The sequence below is a fragment of the Polyodon spathula genome, chromosome 20 (genome assembly GCF_017654505.1).
Source record: "Polyodon spathula isolate WHYD16114869_AA chromosome 20, ASM1765450v1, whole genome shotgun sequence".
NCBI classification, from domain to species: domain Eukaryota; kingdom Metazoa; phylum Chordata; class Actinopteri; order Acipenseriformes; family Polyodontidae; genus Polyodon; species Polyodon spathula.
The window spans coordinates 17810640-17826354 of NC_054553.1; the positions used below are offsets into that span (position 1 = coordinate 17810640).

The window sequence follows — 15715 nt, forward strand, 5'->3', positions numbered from 1 at the left end:
GGATACTGTGGTTTTAGGTGTACAGCAGACCCAGACTGGTTTGTCTGATAAGTCTCTAAGTTTTACGGCAGTCTTCTAGCCGGGCCTCAGTCTCGTTGCTTGTGGTTGTTGACTCGCTTGCAGCTTCCTTCCTCGTCTTGGGTCCGTTCCAGGCAAGAGTCCCATCTTGATTCCGTTTTTAAAGTTCCGGAGTTGCAGCTTTGCTTAGCAGAGTGACAGCACCTTGTTTAGCATTTGATGTGGAGCGCAAAATGTTCAGTTTTTTTATATATTTATAGTCTCTTCCACTCTGCTGAGTAGCTAATCATAAGGTAATTTGTGTATCTTGCCTCTTTAAAACATCAAAGGACTAGGAGTTTAATGTCATTTTTCACTGGGACATCGCTAGTTTTATGTCTTCCTTGCATCCAAAACGATTAATTAGTCCTGTAGTGTCATTAACGCACGTTCGTGTATTATCATATTCAGGGAATATGTCCCACAACAGCACGCTGCTTATGTAGGAGCACCTGTCTGGTTGCATTGCACACATGATTGAGTGATTGCATACTTCCGGCTGAAAGCGGGGCTTCGGTAGACCAGTCGTTTTGGTGTTCGTAACTCTGGGGTTCTACTGCTATTGTTTTAATGTCGCTGCCTTGGAGCAGATCAGGACTCCTGCTCTGAGCAAGATCAAGAGAACTGGATTGGGCAGCCTTTTAACATTCTTTTCTCTGTAGTGAACTTCTCCAGCTGTCAGGAATGAAAAACCTTAATTGACAGCATTTTCAAAAACATGCCCAGTACATTCGGTTCATCACATCATTCTAATAGTTCTCATCAGCTCTTCTGTTCAATGTAATAGTCATGGTCCTGTCAGGTTGGTATGCTGTGACCTGCCTTTCAGTATTAAAGATGTTAAAGATTATAGTATTGCTTCATCACCATCTATGGTCAAGCATGTGCATAGGTTTGTTTTTTGTTACTTTTGACACTGCTTCCTCTGCCTGTTTTGAGTTTTGACCAATGCACAATCGCACCTCGCTCAAACATAAGCTCATTGCTAAGGGTGCACGGATAAGATTTTCTTGGCCAATACCGATAGCTGATGGTTATCTACTGATTTAATAAAGTGCAGGTAAACTACTACAAGACATAGGGCCTATATTTAAACTGCCTTATAATTATAAATGTTAAACAATTAACAGATATTGTTTGCTGGTTGCATTTATTTCAGAAAATGAATACAAAGAATAACATAGTATGTTGTACTTGTCAGCAATTTATACATTTGTTTTACAAGTCATACAAAAATAACACTTTGCATTTGTACTAGTAAAAACACTTCTGTAGAAAAAAATATATATGTGACATTTTTTATAGCCACTTGCTGTCAAACATTGCATGTTACAAATTTGAACTATACTGTTCTGTAGAAAAATAAAATAGCCAACGCAATCTCAACAGTGTTCGTTAAATTCTTGAGCATGCACTGCTTAAATGCAGCCCAACTTAAATTGTTCACTTAATCAAAAACAAAAAGATGTCATGAAAATATCTGGTTACAAAATTCAGTCAAACTAGAATTTGTTACTAAACAAGACAGCACAGTAACCAATTCCAGCTTCAAAATGCCACCTAGTACACCTGCAACCAATGCAGATGAAGCAACATAAACAAAAATTACAAAAGGTAATTCCCAGTTAACATTTAGAGTGCCCACAACTCCTTGGAAGTTAGGGAGATTTTAGTCCTTGGTTTTAAAGTGCTTTTCAGCTAAACTGTTTACGTTCAAGGATTTGATCAAGTGAGCTACGGAGGAGGACCTGAGGTGATGCCAAGCTGCCAGAGAGTGAGACGGAGCAGAGACATTGCAGAGGCAGTTTTGTAACTAACCGCGCAACGATGCTGCATTCGAAAATATATATACACACACACAGTGCCTTGCAAAAATGTATTCAGACCCCTGAACAATTCTCTCACATTTCCAAATTACAAATGGTACATTGAAATTTTGTTCTGTTTTTGATATTTTATTTTTAAACACGGAAACTCAGAATCAATTATTGTAAGGTGACATTGGTTTTATGTTGGGAAATATTTTTAAGAAAAATAAAAAACTGAAATATCTTGCTTGCATAAGTATTCAACCCCTGTGCTGTGGAAGCTCCCAGTTTGCACCGATGAATGAAATTGCCCTAACGAGGACACAATTACCTTACCATTGGCCTCCACCTGTGAACCACTAATGTTGCTGTCATATTTTCTGGATAAAAACCCCACAGTTGAAGGATCATTGTTAAGGCTGTGAATCTGAAGGAGAATGAAGACCAAAGAGCATTCTACAGAAGTTAGAGATAAATACAAATGCATAGATTAGGGAAAGGGTACAAAATAATATCCAAATGTTTGGATATCCCAGTGAGCACAGTTGGATCAATAATCAGGAAGTGAAAGCTGCATCACACCACCCAGGCTCTGCCAAGAAAAGGCTGTCCCTCAAAACTCGGCGCTCAAACAAGGAGACTTGTGAGAGAAGCCACAGAGAGGCCAACAATCGCTTTGAAGGAGCTACAGAGTTCAGTGGCTGGGAGAGGAGTAATGGTGGATAGTCAACCATATCAAGAGCTCTGCATAACACTGGCCTGTATGGGAGGGTGGCAAGAAAGAAGCCGTTACTCAAAAAGTACCATCTGAAAGCATGTCTGGAGTTTGTCAGAAAGCATGAGAGTGACCCAGCTGCGATGTGGGAAAAGGTTTTGTGGTCAGATGAGACCAAGATAGAGCTTTTTGGCCAAAACTCAAAGCGCTATGTGTGGCGCAAACCTAACACTGCCCATGCCTCAAGACACACCATCCCTACAGTGAAGTATGGTGGTGGCAGCAGCATGCTGTGGGGATGCTTCTCATCAGCAGGTACTGGGCATATTGTTACAATTGAAGGAAGAATGGATGGAGCAAAATACAGGAAAATACTGCAAGAGAATCTGCTTCATTCCGCTAAAAAACTGAAGCTTGGGAGGAAATTCACCTTTCAGCAGGACAATGATCCCAAGCACAATGCCAAAGCAACATTGGAGTGGCTCAAGAACAAAAAGGTGAATGTCCTACAGTGGCCCAGTCAAAGTCCTGATCTCAATCCCATTGAGAATCTGTGGCACTATTTGAAAATTGCGGTCCACAAGGGTCGTCCAACCAACCTGAACAACCTGGAGCAAATCTGCCAAGAAGAATGGGCCAAAATCACTCCGACACTGTGTGCAAAGCTGGTACATACTTACCCCAAAAGACTTAAAGCTGTTATTGCAGCGAAAGGTGTCTCTACCAAATATTAATGTGTGGGGGTTGAATACTTATGCAAGCAAGATATTTCAGTTTTTTATTTTTCTTAAAAATATTTCCCAACATAAAACCAATGTCACCTTACAATAATTGATTTTGAGTTTCAGTGTTTAAAAAAAAAATATCGAACAGAACGAAATTTCAATGTACCATTTGTAATTCAGTAATATGAGAGAATTGGTCAGGGGTCTGAATAATTTTGCAAGGCACTTGTGTGTGTGTGTGTGTATATATATATATATATATATATATATATATATATATATATATATATATATATATATATATATATATATATATATATATGTGTGTGTGTGTGTGTATGTATGTGTATATATATATATATATATATATATATATATATATATATATATATATATATATATATATATATATATATATATTACGAACATATGAAGATGTATAAACCATATTTGTACCCTAAACTACAAGTACTACTACTAATAATAATAATGTTCACAACTTAACTATCAATGTTATTTAGGATTCAACTTTTTTTTTTTTATCAGAATAACAATTTTACTCGCAGTTCATCGTTGGATTTTAATGTGGTATCAAGTCTGTTCTGCACACAACTCGCTACCCTAGTGTTGTTTTCAAATATTTAAAAATAAATCCAAGCACAGCTATTTTGTGATGTGTTTACTGGATTTTGGTCGCACATTACACAGCATTGGGAAAAATGAGTGTTTTCTGTGTTCTTACGTCATTAGTAAGCGCTCCTGACCAAACATTAAGTTTTGTGCTGGAAGAAATTCAAGCTTGAATATCTGTGTACTTTATCGGCTAAACATAAGAACATAAGAAAGTTTACAAACGAGAGGAGGCCATTCGGCCCATCTTGCTCGTTTGGTTGGTAGTAGCTTATTGATCCCAAAATCTCATCAAGCAGCTTCTTGAAGGATCCCAGGGTGTCATCTTCAACAACATTACTGGGGAGTTGATTCCAGACCCTCACAATTCTCTGTGTAAAAAAGTGTCTCCTATTTTCTGTTCTGAATGCCCCTTTTTCTAAACTCCATTTCTGACCCCTGGTCCTTGTTTCTTTTTTCAGGCTGAAAAAGTCCCTTGGGTCGACACTGTCAATACCTTTTAGAATTTTGAATGCTTGAATTAGGTCGCCACGTAGTCTTCTTTGTTCAAGACTGAACAGATTCAATTTTTTTAGCCTGTCTGCATATGACATGCCTTTTAAGCCCGGGATAGTTCTGGTCGCTCTTCTTTGCACTCTTTCTAGAGCAGCAATATCTTTTTTATAGCGAGGTGACCAGAACTGCACACAATATTCTAGATGAGGTCTTACTAGTGCATTGTACAGTTTTAACATTACTTCCCTTGATTTAAATTCAACACTTTTCACAATGTATCCGAGCATCTTGTTAGCCTTTTTTATAGCTTCCCCACATTGTCTAGATGAAGACATTTCTGAGTCAACAAAAACTCCTAGGTCTTTTTCATAGATTCCTTCTCCAATTTCAGTATCTCCCATATGATATTTATAATGTACATTTTTATTTCCTGCGTGCAGTACCTTACACTTTTCTCTATTAAATGTCATTTGCCATGTGTCTGCCCAGTTCTGAATCTTGTCTAGATCATTTTGAATGACCTTTGCTGCTGCAACAGTGTTTGCCACTCCTATAACAAAAACTGTCGTTGGCTGATTAATTGTTTTGTGTTTTTGTTTTTCCCATTATCAGTGCCATGCAAATAGGCTAACGATTAAACTATGTAACACATTTTTTGTTCCTGGGTAGTAAGTGTTATTTCCTAATTGCTTATGCCTCAAAAGTATAGAAAATGGCTATTATTTCCCACAAACTTTGCTTTTGTGACTAGGACAGTGATATTTCAAAATATCACTATTTCCAATGGGAAAATGGGCAAATGTGTGCCTTTTCGTTCACATAGTCAGAAAAAAACAACACATGAATCCAAATTAACATGTATTTACACTAAAGTAATACAAAGATGACTGCAAAAGATTTAGAAGTGAGTAGTTTTTCGAGATTTACAATTATACTGTATTTACTGTAATAATGGCCATTTTCTATACTTTTGAGGCATAAGCAATTAGGAAATAACACCTACTACCAGGAACAAAAAAAAGTTATCAGTGCATCCCTAGTTATTGCATTTTGGTTCATTTTAGTAATTTTATACCTCTACACATGTGGTGAAAAAACAACAAAGATCGCTGTACAGTAGAGAGCAATTTGATCACACTGCAGTGTTTCTGTGTACAGTAGAGAGCAGTTTGATAATGCTGCTGTCTCTGTAGAGCAGTTTGATCACACTGCAGTATTTCTGTGTACAGTAGAGAGCAGTTTGATCACACTGCAGTGTCTCTGTACAGTAGAGCAGTTTGAGCATGCTGCAATGTCTGTAGAGAGCAGTTTGATCACACTGCAGTGTCTATGTACGGTAGAGAGTAGTTTGATCACACTGCAGTGTCTCTGTAGAGAGCAGTTTGATCACGCTTTACAAAGGAAGATACTGACAACATGCCCCACATGTCATCCAGTTCCTATCCAGTTTTAAATAACTTTAGCATAACTGAGGCAGAAGTGTTAAAGGGAGTAGGAGCTCTTAAAATAAACAAATCCCCTGGGCCGGATGAGATCCTCCCAGTAATACTCAAAGAAATGAAAGAAGTAATTTACAAACCGCTAACCAAGATCATGCAGCAGTCTCTTGACACAGGGGTGGTACCGACAGACTGGAAAATTGCAAACGTAATACCGATCCACAAAAAGGGAAACAAAACTGAACCAGGTAACTACAGACCAGTAAGCCTGACTTCAATTATATGCAAACTTATGGAGACTATAATAAGATCCAAAATGGAAAATTACCTATATGGCAACAAGGTCCTGGGAGACAGTCAACATGGTTTTAGGAAAGGGAGATCATGTCTAACTAACTTGCTTGATTTTTTTGAGGATGCAACATTGATAATGGATAATTGCAAAGCATATGACATGGTTTATTTAGATTTCCAGAAAGCTTTTGACAAAGTCCCGCACAAAAGATTAATTCTCAAACTGAACGCAGTTGGGATTCAAGGAAACACATGTACATGGATTAGGGAGTGGTTAACATGTAGAAAACAGAAAGTACTGATTAGAGGAAAAACCTCAGAATGGAGTGTGGTAACCAGTGGAGTACCACAGGGATCAGTATTAGGTCCTCTGCTATTCCTAATCTACATTAATGATTTAGATTCTGGTATAGTAAGCAAACTTGTTAAATTTGCAGACGACGCAAAAGTAGGAGGAGTGGCAAACAATGTTGCAGCAGCAAAGGTCATTCAAAATGATCTAGACAAGATTCAGAACTGGGCAGACACATTGCAAATGACATTTAGTAGAGAAAAGTGTAAGGTACTGCACGCAGGAAATAAAAATGTACATTATAAATATCATATGGGAGATACTGAAATTGGAGAAGGAATCTATGAAAAAGACCTAGGAGTTTTTGTTGACTCAGAAATGTCTTCATCTAGACAATGTGGGGAAGCTATAAAAAAGGCTAACAAGATGCTCGGATACATTGTGAAAAGTGTTGAATTTAAATCAAGGGAAGTAATGTTAAAACTGTACAATGCACTAGTAAGACCTCATCTTGAATATTGTGTGCAGTTCTGGTCACCTCGCTATAAAAAAGATATTGCTGCTCTAGAAAGAGTGCAAAGAAGAGCGACCAGAATTATTCCGGGCTTAAAAGGCATGTCATATGCAGACAGGCTAAAAGAATTGAATCTGTTCAGTCTTGAACAAAGAAGACTACGTGGCGACCTAATTCAAGCATTCAAAATTCTAAAAGGTATTGACAATGTCGACGCAAGGGACTTTTTCAGCCTGAAAAAAGAAACAAGCACCAGGGGTCACAAATGAAGATTAGACAAAGGGGCATTCAGAATAGAAAATAGGAGGCACTTTTTTACAAAGAGAATTGTGAGGGTCTGGAATCAACTCCCCAGTAATGTTGTTGAAGCTGACACCCTGGGATCCTTCAAGAAGCTACTTGATGAGATTTTGGGATCAATAAGCTACTAACAACCAAATGAGCAAGATGGGCCGAATGGCCTCCTCTCATTTGTAAACTTTCTTATGTTCTTATGTCTCTCTGTAGAGAGCAGTTTCATGTTGCAGTGTCTTTATAGAGCAGTTTGATCACGCTGCAGTGTCTCTGTACAGTAGAGATGAATTATTATAAACTCTATTGTTGGCTAGACAACTCTCACCCACAGGGTTGGTCAATTCCGATTATTATTTTTTATTATTATTATTATTTTTATTTTTATTTATTTATTTAACTTCCACTTCCTTCAAAAGAATTAGAATTTATATTTGAGAAGTTGTGATTTGTTCAACTGCTTTCATTTGAAGCCGATTTTTAATCGACTAACAGTGACTTAATTTTAAGTAGTGTTGCCACTGTGAGAAACTAATTTTAACAGATTATTACTAATTGCAATTTTGATCAATGATGTGTTGAAACTGATTAAAAGGTAATAAGAACTGGGAATTGATTTTAAAATGGAATTAATTAGAAAAACCGGAATTGATCCCAGGCATGGTCACCCTGTTGTTGACAGCCTGCAAAAGGATTCAACACATTTATAAAAAATGTATTTGCACAATTTATTTAGTGTCCTCATTTGAGCTTATTATCTTGTGTGTATCACTCTGTAAGAGGATTACAAGCTTGCATGAGCCTTGATTCTCATGAGCAAAGTGTGGCAGTGCTCCTGCTCTCTAACCCAGCTGTGCTGTCTATGCAGGGGAATGGCATGATTCTCCTGAGCTGTGTGTGGCAGTGCTGCTCTCTAACCCAGCTGTGCTCTCTATGCAGGTGAATGGCATGTCTGTGGAGGGGAAGCAGCACTCCGAGGTGGTGGCAGCAATCAAGGCTGGCGGACAGGAGACCAGGCTGCTGGTAGTGGACCCGGAGACTGAGGATTTCTTTAAGAGGTGCAGGGTGACTCCCACTGAGGCACACCTCACAGGTACAGGCTGCCCACAAGCAACCTCCAACCTTACTAGCCATTTTCTCCAACCTCTCCGCACTGTGAAACTGATCTAGTTAATGATTGAAATCAACAGTATTTAATGGCTGATCCCACTTTACATCATCTTCTGTTGATCTTCAAGTCAGTATTTAATTTGGTGAAATTACCTGGAATGTCTTGAGCAGTTAAGACCTTAAATAACTCTCTAATGAACAATGTAAAAAACAGATAAACTGAGCCGTAGTCTTGTACTCTATGGTAGACTGAATCTCCCTCGCCCACAAAAGGAAACCAAAGCATGGCCTTCAAAGTCCTGAAATTGCTGTGCAGACACTGCTGTGGAAAGTCAATCCCCAGGAACTGGTGCCTTTATACTTGCTATGTTGCTTGGAGCTGTCGATTAGGGCAGCGTTGAGAGAAACTAGTATTGCACATTCAATCCTGACAGTGCCTGGAAATGCTGTTGAATGCACCGTGACTCACTAGTGTGTGTACTCCCCCAAGGAAAGGTATGGGAGCTAGGAAACTTGGATCACTGCAATAACAGGGCTGTGATCTGTTTGAGTTAAAAATTAAACCGGATTGTAATCACTCAGGATTTAAATTTCTGCTTTTATCTCGGTTCAAAGTCAACATTCTTGAAGAAAACTGCTTGAAACGGCAGTAACCAATAGAAACAGCTGTTCCCTTGTCGCCCTACACCTGGTTAATCATTTCATGAGTAGCACAGATACCTTGGAGCTGACGCAGAGTTCGTGGCATGTCTCTGTTAATCTTATTTTTATTCTGTATTTAGAAGTACAGTATGTCTAGATACAGGGCCATATTTTGTAATTCCTATTTTTTAAGCAGTTTTTTTTTTAAACTAGAATTAAAGTTCTGACACGGGTTGTATTTCTCATTATGTAATGTAGGTGAATAGTGGAATTTTCAACTTTGAAAATTATCACCTAAAGTTGAAACTGTTAATTTACGATCTCATTTACAAAACATTTATACCGGTGTGACCACAGTTTCAAGCAGAAAGTCTTTCTTTAATAAGATGTAAACATAGACATTTAGTTACATCTATTAGATCCTTGGAAAACTCTCTTTGTAAGAGACATAGTTCTCACACATCCACAATTAAATGTACGGGTGTTACCGACATGCGCATTGTGCTGTGTTATCAAAATGGGGATAACCCCCTATTTTCTTCAGAAGAAGAATCTTGGTGTCCATCCACAGGTTAGATCATATCCACAGGTCCGGCGGGGGGGGGGGGGGGGGGGGGGGCTGCAGCAGAGTTCAAATCAAGCATTAAATGGAAATCATTTTCTCTACTTTTTTCTTTGAGCTTGCTAGATGAGGTGTCTACTATCTCAGCTATCTACTTCCAGGAAGAGTCTCGTAGGCGCCACCTAGTCTATGGAATAGTATAGAACATCTCCGGCCAACAGTTCATTCAACCATTTCCTTAATAAAAACTGCCTGATACTTGTATCTTTGAAAACAGTTGAAAGTGAACGGGGTGTGCCCAAAACCAGTATCTAGCAGCTGCACTAACACAGCACTCCTAGTTGTACAATCCTACAGTATAATATTCTACAAAGGTGTACATTAAGTTTTTGATGTGAAAAATTAATTTGCCTCTGTCTCCAGGCAACACGCAATATTTTAAACGTCAGGGATAGCGAGTTCTTTCTCTTCACCACACCTTCAACATGGCACCAATTGTACGGTTACCAAGGGCTTCAAAATAAGCGACATGGACTTCCAACTGTGACTTAATATAATGGCCATTTCTGTGCTGCTGGTAAAACAAATAAATGCCTTGGATGCTGGCACAGCTGATCAGGGCAGGCTTATAAGCGCTCGGGCAGGGAATCAGGAGTCGGTGCAGGCTGACAAATCAGAAGGGCTGCAGAGCCATGGAAGGTAAAATACCTGTAGCTCTGCTGGAAAGGGAGTTCTGATTTGTGGGGGAACTATCTTTTTGAACAGTCTTTACTCTTGGTATCTTGTTGTCTGGAGGTTGTTAGCGGCACCAAAACTATTTTAACCTTTTAATTTTGACATTTCTGAAATACAGAAACACTTTTATAAAGCTCAATTTCTAATTTGCCATTTCTGGAAACTGTGCAGAGGATGTTTACTAATTGCACCTGTCAGACCAGGGGATTGGAAAGAGCTGCTTTCACTCTTGCAGGAGATAAAATGTTCACTTCTGTCAAAGGTGGAATGTGCTGGAGTTCATTAGGCACTGTTCCAGCCAGGGCTGTTGAAGTCTGCTGTAAACCTGTCCTGTGCTTCTGCAGGGAACCTTTTCAAGTGTGCTAGCTGCAGAGAACGTGAATACCATGCACTAACAATGGATTCCTCTGTTTGCAGGTCCTTTACCAGAACCTGTTGTCAATGGAGATGTGGAAGAGAAGGTAAGAACTTGTTTAATTTGAAGACAATAAATATAGCCAAGACAAGGGAACACAATAGTGGGTGTTTAACTTTAGTTGGTCTTGACTACAGGAAGCATAGGCTCATCAGATTACATACCCTCAGGGTCACAGCCATAGTGCACCTCCGGACTTGCTACCATAGAAATGCAAGAGGCTTTCCAGTGTACCCTCCCTACACGCCATGCCTGCCATTCTCACTTGTCCGTTCCATTTCTGAGGACTTGTTTGGAGGGGTTCTCGGTGATGCAGTCGTGCAGTGTTTGGCAGTTCTATTCCAGTGCATTGTGTGGTGTCTTTCTGCAGTTAGTTTCAGCCTATTACTAGTCAGAACATTGGGGTATAATGTCTGTAGGAAAGTAATCGTTTTGTGGGGCCACCAGAAAAGCAATAACAAGTGCGTAAAACATCCGGTGAGCATGTGGGGCCAGTCCTCTACAGAAAAGGGACCCACTGATTGAAATATTTTAACAACTTAGCTGCTAATGGTTCCCCCCCCCCCCCCCCAAGGTTTTTCTTGAATTTGAGACTGAATTGTTTAAAAGTCAGATTTCTCACAGGTCTCTAAAAGAAACATGTTCACCATTTGATTGACATAATCAATCTATCATTCACACATTTTGAGAAACTAAACCCTCCCACACATCATAAAATGTTGGAAGCGATTGGTCAAATACAGCGTGCCCAAGCACTGAAATACTACCGCATATGCCACGGCACATCAGACAGCGATAGATCGGTTCTGAAAATAACTATTGAAAGTAAGATTACGTTTGCTAAAAATAGGTCCTTAGGTCCCCTAAATGTTGTATAACACAGAAAAATTGTATTCAAGGCAGTTTACACGTCAGTTATGCAATTTTTAAATAACGTGACCGATACACCATTAACATATTTTGAGAGCTTAAACCCAGCAGGCGCTACAGTGAGATTTATTTTTAGGATATACACCTCCTAGCACTGAAGGGGTTAAAGATTTCCAAAGTTTTCTCGAATTTGAAATTAAATTTGCAGTTGGCAAAGAATTACTCCCTACGTGTTTTTTTTTGTTTTGTTTTTGTTTGTTTTAAAGTTCATTTGTTTTTGATTGAACCTGTTTATGTTCTTGATAGTCACACATTCCATTCTGATTTAAAATGAGTAACATAATGTGTATGTGTCGTTTTTCAATCCCACTGAATATAGACAAGCTAAGGGTTCACCTTGACCAGCTGCATGTTCAGCAGTAATGCAATGAATTAAAATTAGAGCAGCCCTGTTGGCTAGTGAGGTTTTGAAGATTTATACCAGCCTAAGGTATTCCCATAGTTGCCATGTCTCAATAGACATTGTCATCCTCATGATTCAGCAGGTCTGAACACTTTTAAATGAAATCAAATACATGTTCACTGTTGCTATCCTACCAATCTCCAGAGCTTGGTGTTCCTGACTGAACCCTTTCACTTAAGTAGAACAGTAAGCCCGTTTTGAGCTTTTTTTTAATCTCTGCTAGGTCATCCATGATGCTCACTGGCGACTGATTAGAAGCCCCTGCTCACAGGTCCTTGACAGTGTTCTAGCCCTGCTGGTTCTTAAGTCTGACGAAACAAAGTTAGAGGCAGCTTGGTTACTCACTGGGCTCACAGTATATCTGTTTTATATACTACACCCTCACTACTCTATTGAGTCTTGGAGATTCTCCTATTTGTGTCAATGAAGACATTTTAAAAGCATTCAGTCTAAATGTTTATCAACTTGATTTGAAAATGAAGATTGAATAGCATCATAAAGCGCAGATGAAGCAGTGAGAGGAGTTGGTCTTCAAACATATATGAACAGCAGGGAAAGCCAGGGTGAGGAAGGAGGGCTCAGCAGATTAGCAGTTGCCACCTGGGCCACTGTACAGTAATAAAACTGCCTGTGCAGGGATGTGAGCAAGAAATCAGACCACATGTGTGGGATTTCTGAGGGCAGGCTCTGGATGTGTTCTTTTTATAGTTGCAGTTTAGAATGTGGAGAATGATCTTAATACTTGAAGTTGCCAATTGTATATTGTCTTTCTCTCCCTCTTCAATCCACTCCAACAATGTTATTTTCCTGAGCAATTACACTTGATATATTAACCCTTTGCAGTCCCCTGGGATAAACAAGAGCCAAATGCTATATGTGCATTTATTTTCCTGCAGCTCCGAGCTGTATCTGTGCAATTCATTGAGTCAGGGTGCCCTGTTTGAGATGTGGACTCCTGGAGGCAGGGTTTATGTTTCTAGGTTGGATTTAAATTTAGCTTACCTAGCCAATAGTCTATCGAAGGGGTTAAATCCATGCAATCTTGACTAATCCTCCAATGCAAACAAGCTTGCTTTCCTTCCTTCTTTCTTTTCTCTGTCTCTCCCTTGGTCCCTCTCCCTTTCTCCCTCTCCTCCAGAGAGCTGTCTGTCACAATGACATTCTCATAATATAAGAAACCTAGCGCCGCAGCCTTGAATCTGCAGAGTTGACCTCACTGACTTTCACAGGGTTTTTTTTTCTACAGCAGTGAATTGTGCAGCTTACACTGCTCTTAGCTGATAGGAAACCACAGCCACTCAGATTAACAACCTGTACAAAATATTTCTGTTTTAACCATTGTACCTCACTTCCAAATTTTAAAATCAATAAATGATAAACCAATAAATGCATTAATAAAATGGGTAGTTTGTACAGAAAAATCTAAAGACTGTAGTGTTTTGTAAAAGTACTTTGGTATCTCGTGGTTAGAATGTGATGCTTCCGGCTGCACTGACCGACGTGTTACACGCTTGCAAAGATGAACTACAAGAAAAGAATGAGGCGAAGTGACACCTAGTTTTACAGTATAGTCGATCCTTGCCCATGATGAATCCTTTCCTTTTTTGTGTTTTATTACTGATGGAGGCTCCTGAATTATCCTGGGCTCTTTGTTCACGGTGCCCCCTGTCTGTGCGGTTCTTGTCAGGTGTTATATAAGCTGTAGATTCTGGGCTCTGTGTGGTTTTTGTCAAGTGTTATATAAGCAGTAGATTCTGGGCTCTATGTTCACGGTGCCCCCTGTCTGTGTGGTTCTTGTCAGGTGTTATATAAGAAGTAGATCCGGGTCACTGTATTCGCAAAGCCTGGCTAATCGAGGACTTCAGGGTGAGGTAACCATGCATGATCTGGAGCAGTGAGTTAAAAATTAACTTGGGGCTGTGAAAGAAGATACTCCAAAATAACCCAGTTAAGCCTCCAAATAGCAATTGATTTAATTGGGCACACAAAATGTAATCATTTGAAAAAACTGTTGATTGCACCGCCCACAGAACCTCCTCCACCCAACGTGGGAATACTTAAGCAGGAAAAGAGTACGCCCACTGCTTGTCTTTGGCAGAATTACTGTAAATATCAAGGCAGGTCATTCGGTGCAGTTTTGTTGATAAACTTAAATGTTATTAACTATGCATGTTAAAAAAAATGTAATTATTGAATTGATTATCCTGTATTTTTCTCTATGTATGTAATGAGGAATGGAATAGATTTGAAAAATCGATGTGAACCGTAGCAGCCCTACTCCATTGCCTGATTAGCAAGAGAAAATGAGCTCATATGTTGTGGATCTGTTTGATTGAGGTGGCTCAGAACCCTTCTGCCATTGTGTTAGTCCAGATGTAGAGGGTTCCATTTGAACTTGCATTTAATTGAGGACATTTTGTTTTATTGTTGTTTATTGTAATTCAAACACTCCAGAAATATGCTTGAACCACCCAATTAATTGTGTTGAGTAAGTCTTCTGTTAAATCCACCCCATGGGGCCAACTTGGCCTTTGTAGAGGATTCTTAGTCGGGCCGTGTCGGATCTGAGGCAACACTTGAGATGAATTGCTTCGAGAACAGAAGTCTACAGGTGTGACAGAAATGGCAAGTCTACCGTATGAGTTCTGAGCTCTGGAACCTTTCTCACATGAACACTTGGCATAATAACCAAGGTTAATCTCCCCCTGGCAGAACCCTTGCACATGTCCTTGTTTAGTTTGATCTTTTTGTCTAAGATGAGCTGGTTTTGTGTTTAGAAGAGATCCACTGCTGTGTGCTGCTGGTGCTGTGCAGTGTACAAAGTGTTAATGTGTGAAATCCCTGTTTCACTAATCCCTCCTTGGTATTCCACTGTAATCCCCTCTGCGCTGCATGCAGAAAGTGTTGAAGTGCCAGTTATCGCAGGGGGCCTCAGAGCTTTGATCCCACAGTGCACCTCTATTCTGCAATGAGAACACTAGGGGTTAACTTGTTCGGAGGAGACTATTGAGATGGGACCATGGAGAGACTGTGTTATAGAGCGACACGGGAATGTAACTTGTGTTGTGTCCCATCATAGTTTCCCGTCCCATCCCGTGAATTGTTTCAATGTAATTTCTGTTCCCATCCTGTCCCACCAGAATTTCATACTCAATATTTTTCATTCCTGTCCCATCCCATTCCGTGACATTTAAGAAAAAGGGAAGACTGATTTTATTATAACCTCATGCTGTGTGACATACCTTTTTCAGGCAGGATATTTTTTGGGTTACTTTTTTTTTTTGCGATTTTTTTTCATTCTCGTCCTGTTCCCAGTTGAATGTTCAAAATTTCAGTCACTACTGCCATATTACCTATTACAAGAATAAGAACCACACAAACCTGCAACCATTTTATTACGCGTAATGTTTTGATTTAAAAAAAAAAACAAAAAAACAAAAAACTTGCAGTGGGGTTGAATTGAATAGGTGGGCCAGTTGTAGTGTCAGTCTTGGGAAATATATGGATACCCATTTGGCTGGTTTAATTTTACAACATCTAAAGTTCTTGTAAATTGTCTGACAAACTCTTCCTGCAGCCTTTAGTTCTGCTCCCATCCATTCCCGTGAGATTTAATACTCTTTATTCCCGGTCCCACCCGTTCCTGCCAGTTTAATTT

The 15715-nt window shown here is 39.5% G+C and overlaps 1 protein-coding gene across 1 annotated transcript in view; it reads left to right on the forward strand.

The window, feature by feature from the left end:
- Positions 1-15715, forward strand: part of LOC121295671 (Na(+)/H(+) exchange regulatory cofactor NHE-RF1-like) — a 109473-nt gene that overhangs the window by 90065 nt on the left and 3693 nt on the right. Inside the window, exons 3-4 of the mRNA XM_041220630.1 lie at positions 8200-8353; positions 10727-10770. Coding sequence (XP_041076564.1) covers positions 8200-8353; positions 10727-10770 — 198 coding nt within the window. The remainder of the gene's footprint in view (positions 1-8199; positions 8354-10726; positions 10771-15715) is intronic.